The 19,472-nt window shown below is 43.4% G+C and overlaps 1 protein-coding gene across 1 annotated transcript in view; it reads right to left on the minus strand.

The window, feature by feature from the left end:
* PC (pyruvate carboxylase) overlaps positions 1 to 19,472 on the minus strand; it is a 401,728-nt gene that overhangs the window by 221,528 nt on the left and 160,728 nt on the right. The window contains exon 9 of the mRNA XM_083164787.1: positions 16,582 to 16,700. Coding sequence (XP_083020913.1) covers positions 16,582 to 16,700 — 119 coding nt within the window. The remainder of the gene's footprint in view (positions 1 to 16,581; positions 16,701 to 19,472) is intronic.

Here is a 19,472-nt window from a genome sequence, read left to right on the forward strand (position 1 = left end):
GAGTGCTCCCTCGTGGGGGTCCACGACCCCCATAGAGGTAGAATAAAATAGGTGGCGAGCGCAGCTCGCCGCCGTGCCCGCAGCGTGGCAAGCGCAGCGAGCCCGCAAGGGGCTTCATTGCACGCCCCCCGCTGTGCAGTCGGGATTCCGACGTCGGAGTAATGACTGACGGAATCCCGACTGTCGGGGTATTATACCACACCCGAAAGACTCAACCTGTACTATTTATTACAGTAAGCCCCAGACCTGCCAACACTAAGCCGGCAATTAATCCAAATAAAACATGTTTGGATTAACGATATAGTGACAAATGTAATTTCACCAGCATTCCTTAAACTTTCGGCCTACAATTGCATATTTATAGTAACTTGCTTTATACTGTTCCATGGGAACAAAAGAGACTACTACATCTAGATAAAGAATGTATGTATATCGGTATAGGACTGTTGGAATGTCCAGAGAGGAGGAGATACAGTAAGAGCAAGTTTCATCTTTGCTCCTTTGGCCATGGCTTGCCATGGCTATTCTATTGTTCTCAGCTGCAATACGTATTGTATTGCAGCTGAGAACAATAGAATAGCCATGGCCAAAGGAGCAAAGATGAAACTTGCTCCTACTGTATAAACTTGAACATCTTCCAGGAAAAAAAATGTATATATAGTTTATTTATATAACGTGCTATCTTAGGTGGAGTCTAATTTACCCTAAAATCTGGCAACAATTGCGGTTTTTTTTTTAACTTGTATGAAACAAAAAATAAAAATTCATATATTTTTAGGGCAAATTGGATTCCACCTATATAATGCCAGAGAGAGTTTTTTTATGCATGAGCTTTTTCCAGCATGGGCAAAATCCCGTGGATCACAGAGCTTGGATGAGCTCCCATGCTGTGTGACAGCTCATTCAGCACAACACACACTGTAGTGTACTGATCTGCAGAAAGGTTTCTTCTGCTGAGCCTTTTACCCTTTGCTGTGCAGACAGGACACATTCACACACGGGATGCGGTCATTCGTCAGACTGCATTTAGGTCTACAGTCATTAGGTCGACCCCACTAGGTCGACTGGCAGGAAGGTCGACCTGACTTAAGGTCGACATGGGCCAAGGTCGACATGGGCCATGGTCGACATGACTTAAGGTCGAATTTGCATAAAGGTCGACATGAGGAAGGTCGACTGGTCATAAGGTCGACATGGGTTTTTCACTGTTTTTTGAGCCGACATGTGCCGACAGGCGGTATTTCATGCCCTACCATCCACTAGGGTGTGGTGGGAGAATAAAATAGTGTGCCGAGAGCAGCGAGGCACCGTGCCCGAAGCATTGCGAGCGAAGCGAGCGATGCGAGGGTCCGATTCTCATTGCCAACTGTGTCCATGTCGACATTCGGATAAAAAAAAACAGTGAAAAACCCATGTCGACCTTATGACCAGTCGACCTTCCTCATGTCGACCTTTATGCAAATTCGACCTTAAGTCATGTCGACCTTGGCCCATGTCGACCTTAAGTCAGGTCGACCTTCCTGCCAGTCGACCTAGTGGGGTCGACCTAATGACTGTAGACCTAAATGCAGTCTGACGAATGATCCCATTCCTCACACACATACAACACACACACACACAACACAATCATACTGGCTGAGAGCCTCAAGTTGTCTCCCTGTTTGGCAGCTATACAAATACTATCACTGTTTTTCCCTAAGGGTGTTTGGAGGCAATTTGTATTGTTTCAGGTTCCTTCAGCATCTGAAGCCTCTGGATGTACACCTGATTGGAACATCTATGTACACCTATTGTGAACAGGAAGGAGCGCTAGTGGTTCTGTAATATTGTTTGTTCGCTCTGTATTCTTTGGTGGTGGTTGTCAAAAACACTGTCATTACAGTAACCCAGCTGCACACCTTTTGTATTTGCGCTTAGAGCCACAAATCCACTTTTTCCCAGATTTTGCTTTCTTTTGCAAAACCACTAAAAAAAAACAAAAAAAAACAGCAAACCGACATTAAAAAAAAATATCCAAACAATTAAGAATGCCAATCAGCAGTGTTCATACTCTAATTAAGAAGTGGAAAATTAGGGATTCTGTGGAAACCAAATCACATTCAGGTAGGCCAAAAAAAATTGTTCAGGATGCAAAGAAAAATCCACAAATAACTTCAGCTGAAATACATTACTCTCTGAAATAAAGTGGTGCGGTTGTTTCAAGATGCACAATAAGGAGGCATTTAATGAAAAATGGGCTGCATGGTCGAGTCGCCAGAAGAAAGCCATTACTACGCAAATGCCACAAAGCATCCCACTTACAATACTCCAAACAACACCGAGACAAGCCTCAAAATGGGGATGCAGTTAAGATCCCGGCGGTCGGGATCCCGGCGTTCAGAATCCCGACGCCGGAATCCCGACCGCCGAAATGCCGACACTTTCTCCCTCCTGGGGTGTCCACGACACCCCAGGAGGGAGAATAAATTAGTGTGCCGAGCGTAGCGAGGCACCGGGCCCGCTGCGTGGCGAGCGCAGCGAGCCCGCAAGGGGGGGGCGATCCACGTCCCCCCCTTGTCGGCATTTCGGCTGTCGGGATTCCGGCGTCGGGATTCTGAACGCCGGGATCCCGACCGCCGGGATTCAATACTGAATCCCTCAAAATGTATGGAACAAAGTCATTTGGAGTGATGAGACCAAAATTTTACTTTTTGGCCATAAACGTTACATTTGGAGAGGAGTCAACAAGGTCTATGAAGACCGGTACACCATTCCTACTGTGAAACAGAGGTGGGTGATGTTTTGGGGATGTGTGAGCTACAAAGGGACAAATTGATGGCAAGATGAATGCAGCATGTGATCAGAAAATACTGGAGGAAAATTTGCACTCATCAGGCCCGGAAGCTGCACATGGGACGCACTTGGACAATTATCCAAAACAAAAGGCCTGTCATTAGCTACAGCAAAATAAATTGAAGGTTCTGGAGTGGCCATCTCAGAGTCTGACCTCAATATCATTGAGCCACTCTGGGGAGATCTCAAATGTGCAGTTCATGCAAGACGGCCCAAGAACTTACAGGAACTGGAGGCTTTTTGCCAAGAAGAATGGGCAGCTTTACCATCTGAGAAAATAAAGAGCCTCATCCACAACTACCACAAAAGACTTCAAGCAGTCATTGATGTTAAAGGGGGCAATACACGGTATTAAGAACTGGGGTATGTAAACTTTTGATCAGGGTCATTTGGGTAGTTTCTGTTGTCATTAGGATTTAAAAAGAGTAAACACAGATGTGTGACAATAAATGGCGTCACCCAACCACTGACCATGAGTGACAGAAACGGTTTGTGAGTTATCATTCATATTACTGACAAATGGCCAGAAAGTCACAAATTCTGCTAGGCGGGTATGTAAACGTATGAACACAACTGTATATATAAATATCTTGCATCGCTGCTGGGTTTGTCACATTTGTTACAGATCCCCAAATAATATTTTTTTGCCGCTTTATTCCCATCTCAGAATCAGCACCATCAGCACCAGAAAGACGGACAATCCGTAACAGTGCACATTGTGGTCAAGTATATTAGGCATATTTTTGCCTTGCCACAGAATTTCCCAGAGATCACGGATTCATGAGAATTCTCCTGGGATAGTAGACAACACTCCCCATGTTGAGGTGAATTTCAATAAATCACCCCCCATCCACAAGTAATAATGCAGTACTGTTGTGGAGGAAGGGCCATTACAGAGCAATTCAGTGCCACACCTATCTTTATTTCCCTCTCCCGAACCTCAAAAATAGTAACCATAATTAAAACTCATGGCCCCCAGTACTATCTGGTACAGTACATATGTGGATAAAAAAAAAAAAAAAAAAAAAAAAAAAAAAGAAGTTCATTCCCATAGCAAATAAAAAGGCAGGATCACAGCCTAAAATATTAAATCAAAATTAAAGTCACAATTCTAACCATTTCCGGTAATGTGTTTACTTTAGGTAAAAATTGCGGTATCGACCTTTATATGGTCGATATACTCAATGTTGACATTGACAGAAGATCGACACAAGCAAAACGTCAATAACGACATTGTCGACACTGAAAGGTTGGCACGAGTTCTCATGTTTTAATGATTTAGACCAGGCATGTCCAACCTGCGGCCCTCCAGATGTGCTAAAACTACACATCCCAGCATGCCATGCCACAATTTGGCTATTAGGGAATGCTAGAATGATGGCAATGCATGCTGGGATGTGTCGTTTTAGCACATCTGGAGGGCCGCAGGTTGGACATGCCTGATTTAGACTGACTTGGTTCATTCTTTACCATCCAAGTGGACAGACTGAGAACATAATGGTGCCCAAAGCATGGACGCAGAACACTTATACGGTGTCCAAAACAACATGTCGACAGACACAAAAACATGAAAAAAATTAAGTCGCTCTTTTCAGTGTTGACCATATCTATGTTGACAGTTTGCTTGTGTCAACGTCTACCTTGAAAATGTCGACCATTGAAAGGTGTCCAACTACCCACTATCGACCATTCGTGGCTGACCGAATGACTATCTAGAGTCAATCATTTACACCAGTAGTTACCAACCTTTTTTCTCTCCCGTACCCCTTGATTAGGCTTTTCATTGATAAGTACCCCCTCTCATTTTGAAATATGGACAGTACTTAGCGGTATGCGGATCCTTATGCATGTCCTTATATTAAGGAGGAGCGGAGGAGTAGTATACAGCAAGGAATCATGCCCTTCTGTGTCTAGATGCTGGTTGTGTATTATCTCGCTAACACCGGTAGGATTAATGCCGCTGCTTCCTCCACCTTTGTCAGTGCTGGGCAGATGACTGCTGATGTCTGAGGGCAGCATGGGAAACTCCCAGTGGATTGCTGGTCAGGCATATGACACAACATGGTTTGTCTCCATGGCAATGGGTCTTCTTCAGCCATCAAAAGACCTTTTCATCGTCCGCCATTACCAATATTATTTTCAAGTACCCCCAACTGGTCTGCAGAGTACCCCCAGGGGTACTAGTACCCCAGGTTGGGAACCACTGATTTACACCATAACCAAATATGGCATGTTGACATTTTAAAAAGCATTGTAGAAAAGCATTAAACGTATCTTACATAGATTGTTTTCATGGTTTTATTCCTCCATAGCCATTAAAGCACTCAGGGAGATTATGCCGCTTTCCAACAGAAAAGAGTTCCTGAAATCAAAGCAACTTTGAAACCAAGAAATCTAAAATATATCTCAAATAACGATGTTCTTCTCCTGATGTTTATTATTCATCCGGAAATCTGCTTTCATATATATTGCAGATCGTCTGTATCAATTTTAAATGCGGCACACATTTATTATAAATACGTTTTGCCACAATGTGGATTTCAAATTGCTTTTGAAAGGAGAGAGGTTAATCCGGCATGAACTTGAATAAAAACGGTGTGTTGTGGGCAAGTCAGCAAGAAGAAATTTCAAAGCAAGGTTATGACAGAGATTAGTATCAAAGGAAGTCTTATGTAATGTAGAGGGAAGCAGCTGGAGGCGTGCCGTGTACGAATGAGGCTACCCCATGGCGAGAAATTAAAAAAGTCTTTGCCTCAAGTGACAGCAAAGTGACCCAAAGACTGGTTTAAAGACCAGATAAAAGGTTTGTATCAAAGCCAAAAAATGTCATTTGGAATAAAAACAGATTTGCTAAAAAGAATTCTCATGTGCATGAGACTTGTACAAATCTCTTTTATTTTAGCAATGACCTTTTTTTTTCCACAATGTCCACATTTTCCACTGCCCGGAAAGAGATGTTTTATGTAGTTATTGATCTTAAATTCTCAGACTTTCATTTATTCAAGGCAGTCACATAAGATTAAATTAAAATACACCTCATGTAGTACTGTTTCAGCAAGGAGTATAAAATGTGGATCTCATAAATCAAATAAATAATCATGAGAATATTATTCGATTAACCAAAATAAACTTGTTCAGAAGAATTCTGATGTGTCACTACATTTGTAATGTTTGATAGTAATTCCATTAGGGGCATCAGAACAACGGGGCAGCTTGACACCCCCAAATTTGAGAAAAGCAGTTAGGCATGGTAGGAGCAGGGGGCAGGCTAAGGGCTGAGTGGTACCATTTTAAAAACTCCCATTGATAACAATGGGCAGCCACTGATTGATATCAATGGCCAGCAAAAGTAGGTCACAACTCTTAGCCAATCAGCAGTTCCCCATTGACTTTAATGGGATACTGCCTTCATTTCAGACGATGGTGGCACCCGATGCGCTTCCAATAGCCCCCATGCTGCCAACACAGCCAGGCATGCATACACTTAGGGCACGGCCACAACTCCTGCACTGCCGACACAAGCTGTCATTTGTGCACTGACGACACCACCAGCAGAATCAAACTATCTACATAACAGGTATTCCTGTGTTGCTGACACTGCCTGCACTGAGTACACCACTGGCACTCCTGTTGTGCCAACACAGCCCGTACCCCTCCCTGCCAGGGTCACCTCTTTTGTGGCAGAATATATATTTTTTTAAAGCTCTGATTGAGTGAATCACAGTAGAATGCCACATATAATATAATGTATTAGCAATAACAAGTTGACATGAGGATACTACAAAGTAATAAAGTAAAAACAGTGTCATCAAATAAGCTCGCAAGTAAGGCAATGGAGTTCTCTCCAAATAATGGTAATTTTCGGAGAGGACCACCATATATGTAGAAATGTACCCTCAGCAGCACAACCCCATCAGCACCTATCTGTCAGGTGCCGCCGGCTGCAGGAGGAGAGGCAGCATCCACAGCAGGGATGTCATTTGGAGATGTCCCCGGGTGTAAATGCCCGGCATGTTGCCCATCAACAGGGTCCGGCGTCGGAGGATGCCGGCTGACATCAGACGCCAGGGGTTCCCCTGATTGGGCAGCCCTGGCTTAAACAGTCCGGCTGCCTTCTGCTTGGTGCCAATGATCATCAGTGCAGCGTGTCCAGGCACCTGCCATTGGTCCTGTTACTAGGGTCCTGCCTGTGTCCAGTTTCCTAGGTATCCACTGCTAGTCCCAGACCCTGCCTGGGCAAAGATAAGTGCTCCCTCCAGCTCTAGCATTATTCCTGCTGTCCATTTTCTGTGTGAATCTGTGTGGAGTTATATGGTCTTACTCTCTCATAGATATCAGTCATCCAGCACCACATGGGTAGTTTCCTCTTTCTATTAACAACTTCTTGTTGCATTTCTGAGTTTAGGTTGGAACACGTTAATGCATTGTTGCATTTACGGTAGTTCGTGAGAAATTGTGTCCCAATTTCCTACCTAGATTGACCTGCTTAGGGGTCACCCATTAATAAAATTGTACGTTGGACTGCTGGAAGATCTCCTCCCGTGGAGGACAGCTGTGCCACATTTTGTTTTGTTTCCCATTTTAACAGGTTTTAGTAAGTTTACCCCTTGTCTGCTCTGGAGGTGTTGGGTCAGACACAATTTGCCCCTTCAAAAGTGGCTACTATAGGTAAAGTCTTTGTTAATCCCTCCAGAGATTATGGGTACCAGCAGAACTGAGTTAGGGTCGGGATTGTGGCCTGTCCTTTCTGCTAAACCTTTTGCCAAGGATTCTCGAGAGTCGTAACAAGAGTCGTAACACTATCTGATGTATCTGGGAACTTCGTTTTAAAACAAGAAGGTACATAGTACCAGAGATATAGCAGTTAATAGACATTCTCCTTAATTTTCACACATTATAGAGCTGGAAGCGGCATTTTCCCAAATATCAGCCCAATCATCGGGGTCTAAACATTGTCCTAGGTCGCTTTCCCATGCTAACTCATGTGGGTCTCCAGTTGAGCCTAGGCCTTCCCCAGGAGTGTATAGAGATTAGAAATTAATCCTCTTGCCAGAATGTTTTTATTTGTTGGTTTTATTGCTATTTTTTTTTTTTAATGGAAGTCTTAAGAAAGCAAATCATGATCACAAAAGACAAAATGTCAGTCACCTACACAATATACATATATGTTCGTAGCCATGTGCATCCTTCCATCGTGTAAAAATAAATACCTCAAAACAGTAATTTTGTCTTGGAACTACCAAATAACCTCACCAGTGTTACAACTATATAGAGAACCTGCAGCAGGTGTATGAAGGCAGTGGGGACTTTCCCTAGGGATTATTTCAATAAGAAAGAACTTTTCAATGTATTATTATTATTATTATTATTATGTAGAACAAGAAAACACAAATACAGTAGTAACAGCATTACAAGTATATTCTGAAGTGGCCCCTCCCTAGGTGTTAGTTACGCCCCATGATAGGTCCAGAGTTCATTTTGTAAACCACAGTAGCGCCAGAGGATATTTTATGAACCATAGTAGAGCACGAATTCATGTAGTGCCACACACCGTACGGCTACCAGTTCACAATATACAATCAATTCACATTATAAAACCTTGTCCCCAGTACATATGAAACACTATAGTGCAGTGATGGCTAACCTTGACACTCCAGCTGTTGCTGAACTACACATCCCAGCATCAGTTTCAGCATGGCCAAATAGTAAAACTGTAGCAGGGCATGCTGGGATGTGTAGTTCAGCAACAGCTGGAGTGTCAAGGTTAGCCATCACTGTTCTAGTGACTCCTCTTCATATTGTGGCACAGTTCCGTGTTCCAGTTTATATTATGTAAGATTGTAATGCCCACCAGTACATTTTATACAACAACATTCTGCGCCTCCACTGTAAAGATATAGGCTCTCACGAACAGGCCCTCTTCCCTCGTGTGCTTTTCCTTCTTTTATGTAAATCATCTTTAATGGCACCAACCCTGCGGTTTTCTGCCATGCCGATACTTTTTTCCGTGTCCTCTGCCGATGCAGCTACAGATGCAGCCAGCGCTGGGAACCGCCAGATTCCCTTAGCTGGTGATCGCCGGCGGAGAGGCGCTCCATCTGAGGGGACACGTGAGCACGCGTGTCCCCATCAACACGGCGGGGGGAGCTCTGTCCCTCCCATCTCCACTTCAGGGGAGAAATTGTGTGCCAACTTTCAGTGTGGACATTGAGAGCTGGAGGGCCCTTCAATAGTGACCACACCCAAAAATGTTGGTCATGTCAATAAGAGGATTTTGATTGGGGAATCTCGACTAAAACAATAGCTGAGACACTGGAAATATCCAGGAAACCTGTTTGGTTCACAATTCATGTGCTCTTGGATATGTAGAAGAACATTTCAGCCATGTAGGTACCCAACTTTGTTAACGGCAATGACAAATCGGTTTTGCCGCATTTTGTGCTATCTGGTGATGATTGTTTTTTTTTTCAATGACTGGTCACTGTCGAGGAGATGGGTTAAATCACTATGATCCATAGAGAAAATACCAGTCAATGCAAAAGGCAGCACTAGCGTTCTCAATGGCCAAAGACATTACAGACTCAAAAGGACTTTTAATGACCATTTTACAAAGGCCAAAACATTAAATGCTGCATACTATTGTAGTTTGCCATTTCAGGGGGGGGGGGGAGGGATCGGCTCACAAGGCTGGCAAGACAGTGGCTGTTTTGAAGGATTTGGAGTTTGAGTGCATCACCCCTACTCACCAGGTCTTTATCAGACTATTTCCTGTTCCAAAACCTTTAAAATAAAAAAACTTTGACAGGGAAGAATTTTGCAAATCATTCACTGGTGATAGCAGCAGAGCAGCGATCAAGCTTCTGGAAGGGTTATAAACTCCAGGGACACCGTGTTGAACTTTGGGGTGAATATCAGCAAAAGTCTAAATTTCATGGCTGTAGCCAATTTCTTTCTTTGTGACGCTGAGCACTTTTCAGCATCACTCAAGTAAAACAAACATCTTACAATGACTTCAGGTGTTAAGAGCATCAAACACTAAATTAAGATCCCAATGTTCAACAAAAGACTTGATACAAGGCCAATTTAAATTTACTTCATGAATAAAATTGAAGGAGTTGATCAGCCGCCAATACAGTGTTTGGAAAACCACTAAATGCAGAGAATGGCACTTTCAGGGTACAGAGAACAGGGCTCTTGCCTAACCAATGCTGAAAGAAAAACTAACTCCCATAATATGTTCAATGGCAGCAAATTCCGACCCAAACAATATAGTTTAAAAAAACAATCCATAGATAGATGTAAGAAATTTGTTAGCATCAATTACAGTTCTAGCAATAGCCACTAAACCTGAACATTCTATAACAGAGGGTATTGAAATCTGACTTTGGATGTAGAATAAATTAGTGGTGCAGAAGCAAGGTGGTTATACACCAAGGCTGCCCCAGAAGCATAAACATTCCCCAAATCACTGCAAGCTTTGGGTGGAGTGTCCCAAATATCCACTCTACTATGATATCCACTACTATAGGGGATCTACAGCAAAATACAGGCATTGAGAGAGAAATAAATTCATACTTGTTGAAAGTTCCATGGGATTAACAAGCGTATTTTCCGTTTGTAGTGTCCCTGTAATCTGTGTAATAAGAGGTCATGGCCTTTGCGGGTGTCACATTAAAACCTTTTTTAGGAAAGCTTAATCTTTTTATCAGTTCAAAAAATCCTGTGCCATATACAATTAGATCCAGGACTTGGCAGGGCCTTTTAGCAGTGGTGCAGTTAGGTGCAGAGGCCTGCTCAAATATAGCCCACGATAAACCCTTAAGGTCGGCTTAATCTGATCACTGCTCACAACGGAGAAGGGTGTGATTGTATGGTAGAGAATATTGTGTGTGGTTACAGCATAGCTGAGGGCATTTCATCGGGAATCTCCAGGACCCTGACTAGTAAAATCCTGTAGTAATAATTAAAAATCCCCCTACTGTAAATCGCAGTCACTTGGATGAACTTGACAGCAGCTAAAATAATCTGCTTGGTCTTAATATCTTTCTGCAAATATTTATTTTATGCCACTAACAGGATTGTTGATTTTTCAAACATTATGGTTCTTCAGTGCATGAATATGATACTGCATATTTATTTTCTCTTTGATATCCACAGTAATTGCTGTGAGACTAAAACCACAGCAGCCTTAATTAACATTACTGAAGAAGCAAAAGTTTCTTAAAGAGAATTTCCATTTTCCTACTTCTATGACACTTCAGTGGATGGGCATCTTCTAGTGGACTTTTTCCTTGTAGAATGACTGGTTATAGTTGCATCCAAATGAAGCAATAGACACAATACATAAGGTTCTTCATGAATGTAAAGATGAAACCAATTTCCGCTCATCTGTTTCCATTCTTTATTAGAGATATGGAGAATAACCCGTGCACTATAAACATCTCCAACAGAAGTAGTCGGGGCTGTTGTAATGTTTGCTCCTAAGATTTTGTTCATCTGACCAATCACACTCAGTAAGAGAGCACATGGGGACCTAGTGACACCAGAAGGAACAAGCTATAAATCCAGGCCTATAATTATCTCATCTGACCAATCACACTCAGTAAGAGAGCACATGGGGACCCAGTGACACCAGAAGGAACAAGCTATAAATCCAGCCCTATAATTATCTCATCTGACCAATCACACTCAGTAAGAGAGCACATGGGGACCCAGTGACACCAGAAGGAACAAGCTATAAATCCAGGCCTATAATTATCTCATCTGACCAATCACACTCAGTAAGCGAGCACATGGGGACCCAGTGACACCAGAAGGAACAAGCTATAAATCCAGGCCTATAATGATCTCATCTGACCAATCACACTCAGTAAGAGAGCACATGGGGACCCAGTGACACCAGAAGGAACAAGCTATAAATCCAGGCCTATAATTATCTCATCTGGCCAATCACACTCAGTAAGAGAGCACATGGGGACCTAGTGACACCAGAAGGAACAAGCTATAAATCCAGGTCTATAATTATCTCATCTGACCAATCACACTCAGTAAGAGAGCACATGGGGACCCAGTGACACCAGAAGGAACAAGCTATAAATCCAGGCCTATGATGATCTCATCTGACCAATCACACTCAGTAAGAGAGCACATGGGGACCCAGTGACACCAGAAGGAACAAGCTATAAATCCAGGCCTATAATTATCTCATCTGACCAATCACACTCCGTAAGAGAGCACATGGGGACCCAGTGACACCAGAAGGAACAAGCTATAAATCCAGGCCTATAATTATCTCATTTGACCAATCACACTCAGTAAGAGAGCACATGGGGACCCAGTGATACCAGAAGGAACAAACTATAAATCCAGGCCTATAATTATCTCATCTGACCAATCACACTCAGTAAGAGAGCACATGGGGACCCAGTGATACCAGAAGGAACAAACTATAAATCCAGGCCTATAATTATCTCATCTGACCAATCACACTCAGTAAGAGAGCACATGGGGACCCAGTGACACCAGAAGGAACAAGCTATAAATCCAGGCCTTTAATTACTGACCAATCACACTCAGTAAGAGAGCACATGGGGACCTAGTGACACCAGAAGGAACAAGCTATAAATCCAGGCCCATAATTATCTCATCTGACCAATCACACTCAGTAAGAGAGCACATGGGGACCTAGTGACACCAGAAGGAACAAGCTATAAATCCAGGCCCATAATTATCTCATCTGACCAATCACACTCAGTAAGAGAGCACATGGGGACCTAGTGACACCAGAAGGAACAAGCTATAAATCCAGGCCCATAATTATCTCATCTGACCAATCACACTCAGTAAGAGAGCACATGGGGACCCAGTGACACCAGAAGGAACAAGCTAGGAATCCAGGCCTATAATTATCTCATCTGACCAATCACACTCAGTAAGAGAGCACATGGGGACCCAGGGACACCAGAAGGAACAAGCTATAAATCCAGGCCTATAATTATCTCATCTGACCAATCCCACTCAGTAAGAGAGCACATGGGGACCCAGTGACACCAGAAGGAACAAGCTATAAATCCAGGCCTATAATTATCTCATCTGACCAATCCCACTCCGTAAGAGAGCACATGGGGACCCAGTGACACCAGAAGGAACAAGCTATAAATCCAGGCCTATAATTATCTCATCTGGGACCATCTTTACATAGGACCTTTGGCAGAAACTGCAAAATGGGTGTGGTCTCACCAAGGAATGGGCACGGCCACACAATACCCACATTTCAAATGATGCCACAGTAGCACATTCTTATACACGTTACGCTAAACAATCGATCCCCTTATACATTTTGTACCATGATAGTGCCCCTCATACATAATGGCAAAAGGTAGTAATGCATCTTCTACACATAATACCCACAGAGGTAATGTCTGTTCACATAAAGGCAATGAGGGGTGGTAATAAGGTGCAGCGAGGTGGGTGGCACAGGAGCATGCCAAGAAAAGACTAACACTTGAACATTTAGAATAACAACTTTCGTTAAATTTATGAAAAAACAAAAAAACATTTTATTTAAACAAATGACTAATGCATCATTCGAATTAGCTGTAGATTAAATGTGGTCTCATTAGAAGCAGTAGAACGCACTCCAGAGCCCTCTGAAAAGGTTACGACTATACACGGGGTAGAGATGGAGGAGGATCCACTTCTCCGGCTAACAGCACCCGGACGCGCCTTCTACCCAGAATGTGTGTCAACTTCCGGGTTGTTTCCAAGCTCAGCGTTCAAAGCTGCCTGGCAGCCAAAATACATGCAAGAATGAGCAATGCAGCACGCTTCCAGCTAGGAGGTGGCTGAGATTGGGAGCTGCTTACCATGCTGCCGGCGCTACTGGCTGTCAACCAGCATGACCGGCAACATTGAACAGCAGCAGAGTGACCAGGCGCCTCTCCAGCCCTGCACTCATACTGTGCTGAGCGTGTAGCACCGGCCCTGACCACAAGGGACACCAGAGAGGAAGTAAACAAAAGAAATATACAAGTTTTGTTGTTTTAGCTGCTTTCAGCTCAAAAGCCGCCCAGTATGCACAGGCAAGCGACGAGTGGTGAGTGCTGATGGGCGCTCGCACATCATCGCTGGCCAGCGCCGCTCATCTGCCGGTATTTCCAGCAGATGAGCACCCGTGCAGATGTCTTTCCATATGGTCCTGCTATGGAAAGTTATCCACCCCCTGTGAAGGGGGGGGGGGGGGGGAGACGCTCAGTGTGTATGCACTAAGAAATCACTGTGCAATCAGTGTGCATACACACTGGGTAAAATTCGCTGAGTGTTTATGCACCTTACTACTAGACTTACAAAGGCGCACTGGTTTGTAAGCAGTGACAGATGTGGCACGACTTCTGCGTACATTTCTGGACAGTGTTACAGTGACCTCACTTTGTCCTCTGGAGAGGGAAGAGTGTTGTAAATTGTTGATACCTTCTGCACTAATAGATGAACACTGCATGTAAGTTTTACAGTGGTGTGCAAGGCACAGATAAGAAACACAATTAACCCCAACACATCAGCTCCTGAGACTCAGGACAGGAAAACTACAATTGGTTACCAGACAGTAGCAATAACACCAAGGGAACCAGAGTCAGCCAGAGAGGCTTAGCCAATCAAATGGGAGTATTCTCTTAAAATGTGCAAGATGCTGATATTTGACAAATGGGACCAGTTTGGAAGGTCATGTTCAGGCTGTACCACATTGATTATCCATCGCTGGCACTAGATGTGCACAGCTACCATTTATTACATTAAAAGTCAGAGTATTCATTTGGTTAATAATAGCCTCAGGACATCATTTATGTAACTGAGAATAAACTGTGACTATGTTCCAAGTCTGATATTAACGAAAATGTTTTATTTTATGCAGCCATCCGACACAGGATCATTAACAATCGGAGTAATGAGTTTTAGCTTCCCCTTCAAAATTCAACAGATGTGAAGCTATATAACCCATGTTTTTTTCCCCTTAATCTTTTCGGGAGAAACGGAAGAACTATTTTCATTGCAGTATCTTGCTGAGCGAAAAGGCATTGCGCCTCTTATTCTTCTAATTAAGCAATAAAGCAGAGAGGATCTATAAACCAAATATATCCCATATTCCCTTGGGGCAGAGGGGCACCCATTCATGGCTGGAGAATAGGTTATTTGCAACGGGACACAAATTATATCCAAGTGTAGATATTATAAGGATGATTATACAGTTACAGAACAGCGCGCAGGAGGAAACAAAGACACCACCCCCCCCCCCCCCCCCCGAACATCGCCAAGCATTTATAAACATAAATCATACAATGTGATTAATAACCGCAGACAAGTTGTTATATGGCAGATTCCCTCAGGGAAACTATCACCAAAGCACTAGGTCTGTTCATACAATAACTTCATCTTGAATATAGATATGCATGCTTGCAGTTCTTGCTGGAAAGCAATGTTTATGTATATTTGTCCATTTACAAATCATACCACTATATAACGGCTTGCAACATTTACAGATATATTGCATATAATGGTACGTGTTTGGCGCTCACAAGGACACTAAATACTACTGAATGCATTAAGACCCTTCATTTAAAGAGTTTTAGTCCGATCTGAATTTAGCATCTACATACTGTATATCAGCCACATACGGAGTAAAACAAACTGCAGCATGATTTCATATGAGGAATGTACTAATTGTTTAGGGGTATAGGATTGGGGGGGGGGGGGTGGGGGGGATCCAATGAGATGGGGTCTTTTTTTCCTTAGAAAAGCAGCCTGATATTTCAATTTATGACCAAATCGCACTACCATGGTATCCAATGAGTCAAGAAAAGGATTCCCGATGAAGTGAGAACACATCGGATCTGGCATAAACTCCCAGTCCCACGAGTTATCATGGCTCACAGGTTAGCTTTTTGTGTATCATGCTTTGGGTGCATAATCAGGCATCGGGGGATTATCAGGGGGAATCTTATGCTGTGTACACACGGTACTGTCTTATGGTGTGTACACCGGTGAGATTCCCTTGCTATTCCACTTAAGATTCGAGTGCTATACAATCTTTGCCATCTCTGTACTAGTTACATACAATCTGCATTAGATTTGCACTGTGGGCCAGATGTAACAAGCTTCAAAAGTAATAAAATGGAGAGTGACAAACAGTCAACCAATCAGCTCGTAACTGCCATGTCACAGGCTGGGTTTGAAAAATGGCAGGTAAGAACTGATTGGCTGGTTGTTTATCACTCTCCATGTTCTAACTTATTGAAGCTTGATACATCTGGCCCACAGTCATTGCTGCCCTGTCTATCTGGGTTTCGATTTGTGCTGTCATGGGAGCGAGCATCGGGATCGCAAGGTAAAAAACCTGTTCAATCTGCATGCGATCCACTATATAGTCAAAACTCACCATGTGTACACAGCATTAAGCCCACACTAGTAAGATCTGTGATTTTAAGCTTAAGATTTCCCTTGAACTCCCAGTCAATCCTAAAGGAAAGATTTTGTGCAAAAAGTAAATTTTGACAAAGTTTAAAAATGCCAGGTGCCCTAAATTCTGAAGGACCATTGGTGGGGTTGGAGTCCCAATAATTAAATAAGTGGGGAGGGCTGGTTGTAACTTATGGAGGCTCTTATTTATTGAATCGATAATGACCTCATGAAACTTTTAGCACAATGACTTCCATCAAAGCTTTTCTATCAGGCATTGCTGTTGGGTACAACACTTACTCAGTGATCTCTTCTGTCACGGTGTGTTCCACCTGCAGTCTCGAGTTGACTTCTATAAAGTAGTGTCTGCCATGTTTATCCACAAGGAACTCCACTGTACCTGCATTTTCATAGTTCACCTGTAACACAAAATATAGAGATTGGCATGGTACAGTAAGTACAGAAACTATGCCGTAATAGAAAACAGACTTTATTATAGAACACACACACATTCCACAGCAATTCACAGAAAATAATTGACCATTGACTCTAAGCCACTGTCCCATATGAGCTTGCAATCTACAGTCCCTACCAAATAAACTAGGGTTCTTTTTTTTTTTTTTTTTCGGAGGAGGGGGACGACCCAATTAAGCTAGTGTATTTTAGGGCAATGTTGAGATTCAAACACAAGACCGTTATTCTTGTGTCTGTAAGACTTTATTCTGCAATAAAAGCAGCCTAATCTGTATATATCATGTTTTGTACGGGGCAGTGGCTGCACACATCACAGGTAAGTATGGCACAGCAATGTCACTCCTGTTACTACACACACCTACGGGGGTGCAAGGTGAACGTTATCAGCGTTTTCATGCCATTCCAACGACAGCGTCTTCTCATTTATACCGTGTTCTCACTGCGAGTGAGAAATACACAGCTTTTACCCAGCATTAAAATGCCAGGGACTGCAGGGACGGACCCCCGTTCTCACTGCAAGGCAATTTCCCGGGTAAAGATCAACCCGGGTCTGCATACCCGGATCTCAAACACAGGTAAAAAAGAAGGGTTTACCTGTGTATGAGATCAGTGTATGTGACTAGTTCAGACTGCCGAAAAAACCTGTGTTAAAAGGCAAATTTCTGGGTATACATGCTAGACCCGGGAATTTGTCTGCAGTGAGAACGGGGCATAAATGGAATCAGCCCACTATGACTTGTGTTGCTGGCAGAGTTTTGCTATCTATATAACGGAAATGAAAAGGTCACATGATTTTACTTACAGGACCTGGCAATATGCCCAGACTAACTCAGATACAATGTAGCCGGAGTGTAACATTTAGTTTGGCAGCCCCACCATGTAACTGCATTACTGTATTATATCAGCAAGGCCAAATTAATAGCAGCATTAAAAAGACTGTTACATTCCCATTATCAGAATGAAATCTAGTCCATGCTTGTCCCTTATCAATTATAGGCTGGAGGAAAGTGCGTCACCGAGGCGTTAATATTCTGTACACTGACAGGAAAAGATTAATTTATAATTGTATTTCCACGGGGTACATAGCCGGGATCTGTAGTTTAATATGTTTATGGAGGGTGGTCAGGATGCAGGTGTCACCTACAAGGGGCGGTGCTATGGCCCTTGCCGGTCCTTACAGATGATAGCTCAGCAGCTGTGGTTTGTGGTACACAGTGGTCACTAATGCTGCAGTATGTGGGAGTCACTGATGCTGCCTGTATTGTATGGCAGTCATATGGGCTCCATTAGGGCCAAACAGTACCTGGAGAGAGTTGCTGTACTCAATCCAAAAAACTCATAGTAGCCCTGACCACTGGCTTTGTGCATACAGGTGTTATTTAAAGGAGTCTCTTCCCAAATACATTACACCTGCATTTGTGTTATTATTCCACAACCACCCACAATCTGCAAGGTTGTCATATCTGAGATACATTACATCTCCAATGCAAGAAAATACTTATACAGTACTATTAGGTGAAAACGTGCATGTGTCCACGTAGTGGGTGTCACGTAACAGCATAAAGAAATGGAGGACTTGTGTCAGAGCAAGAGGTTCATCCAAATAACTGTGATCTCCTCATAGTGGTGTCATTACGACACCTTGTCACTATCTGGGAAAGCAGCATATAGGGCTTGTTCATGAAGCAGTGATCTCCTCATAGTGGTGTCAGCACGACACCTTGTCACTATCTGGGAAAGCAGCATATAGGGCTTGTTCATGAAGCAGTGATCTCCTCATAGTGGTGTCAGCACGACACCTTGTCACTATCTGGGAAAGCAGCATATAGGGCTTGTTCATGAAGCAGTGATCTCCTCATAGTGGTGTCAGCACGACACCTTGTCACTATCTGGGAAAGCAGCGTATACGGCTTGTTCATGAAGCAGTGATCTCCTCATAGTGGTGTCAGCACGACACCTTGTCACTATCTGGGAAAGCAGCATATAGGGCTTGTTCATGAAGCAGTGATCTCCTCATAGTGGTGTCAGCCCGACACCTTGTCACTATCTGGGAAAGCAGCGTATACGGCTTGTTCATGAAGCAGTGATCTCCTCATAGTGGAGTCAGCTCGACACCTTGTCACTATCTGGGAAAGCAGCATATACGGCTTGTTCATGAAGCAGTGATCTCCTCATAGTGGTGTCAGCGCGACACCTTGTCACTATCTGGGAAAGCAGCATATAGGGCTTGTTCATGAAGCAGTGATCTCCTCATAGTGGTGTCAGCACGACACCTTGTCACTATCTGGGAAAGCAGCGTATACGGCTTGTTCATGAAGCAGTGATCTCCTCATAGTGGTGTCATTACGACACCTTGTCACTATCTGGGAAAGCAGCGTATACAGCTTGTTCATGAAGCAGTGATCTCCTCATAGTGGTGTCAGCACGACACCTTGTCACTATCTGGGAAAGCAGCATATAGGGCTTGTTCATGAAGCAGTGATCTCCTCACAGTGGTGTCAGCACGACACCTTGTCACTATCTGGGAAAGCAGCATATACGGCTTGTTCATGAAGCAGTGATCTCCTCATAGTGGTGTCAGCACGACACCTTGTCACTATCTGGGAAAGCAGCATATACGGCTTGTTCATGAAGCAGTAATCTCCTCATAGTGGTGTCAGCACGACACCTTGTCACTATCTGGGAAAGCAGCATATAGGGCTTGTTCATGAAGCAGT

Source organism: Crinia signifera, chromosome 11 (assembly GCF_055691185.1).
Source record: "Crinia signifera chromosome 11, ASM5569118v1, whole genome shotgun sequence".
NCBI classification, from domain to species: Eukaryota; Metazoa; Chordata; class Amphibia; order Anura; family Myobatrachidae; genus Crinia; species Crinia signifera.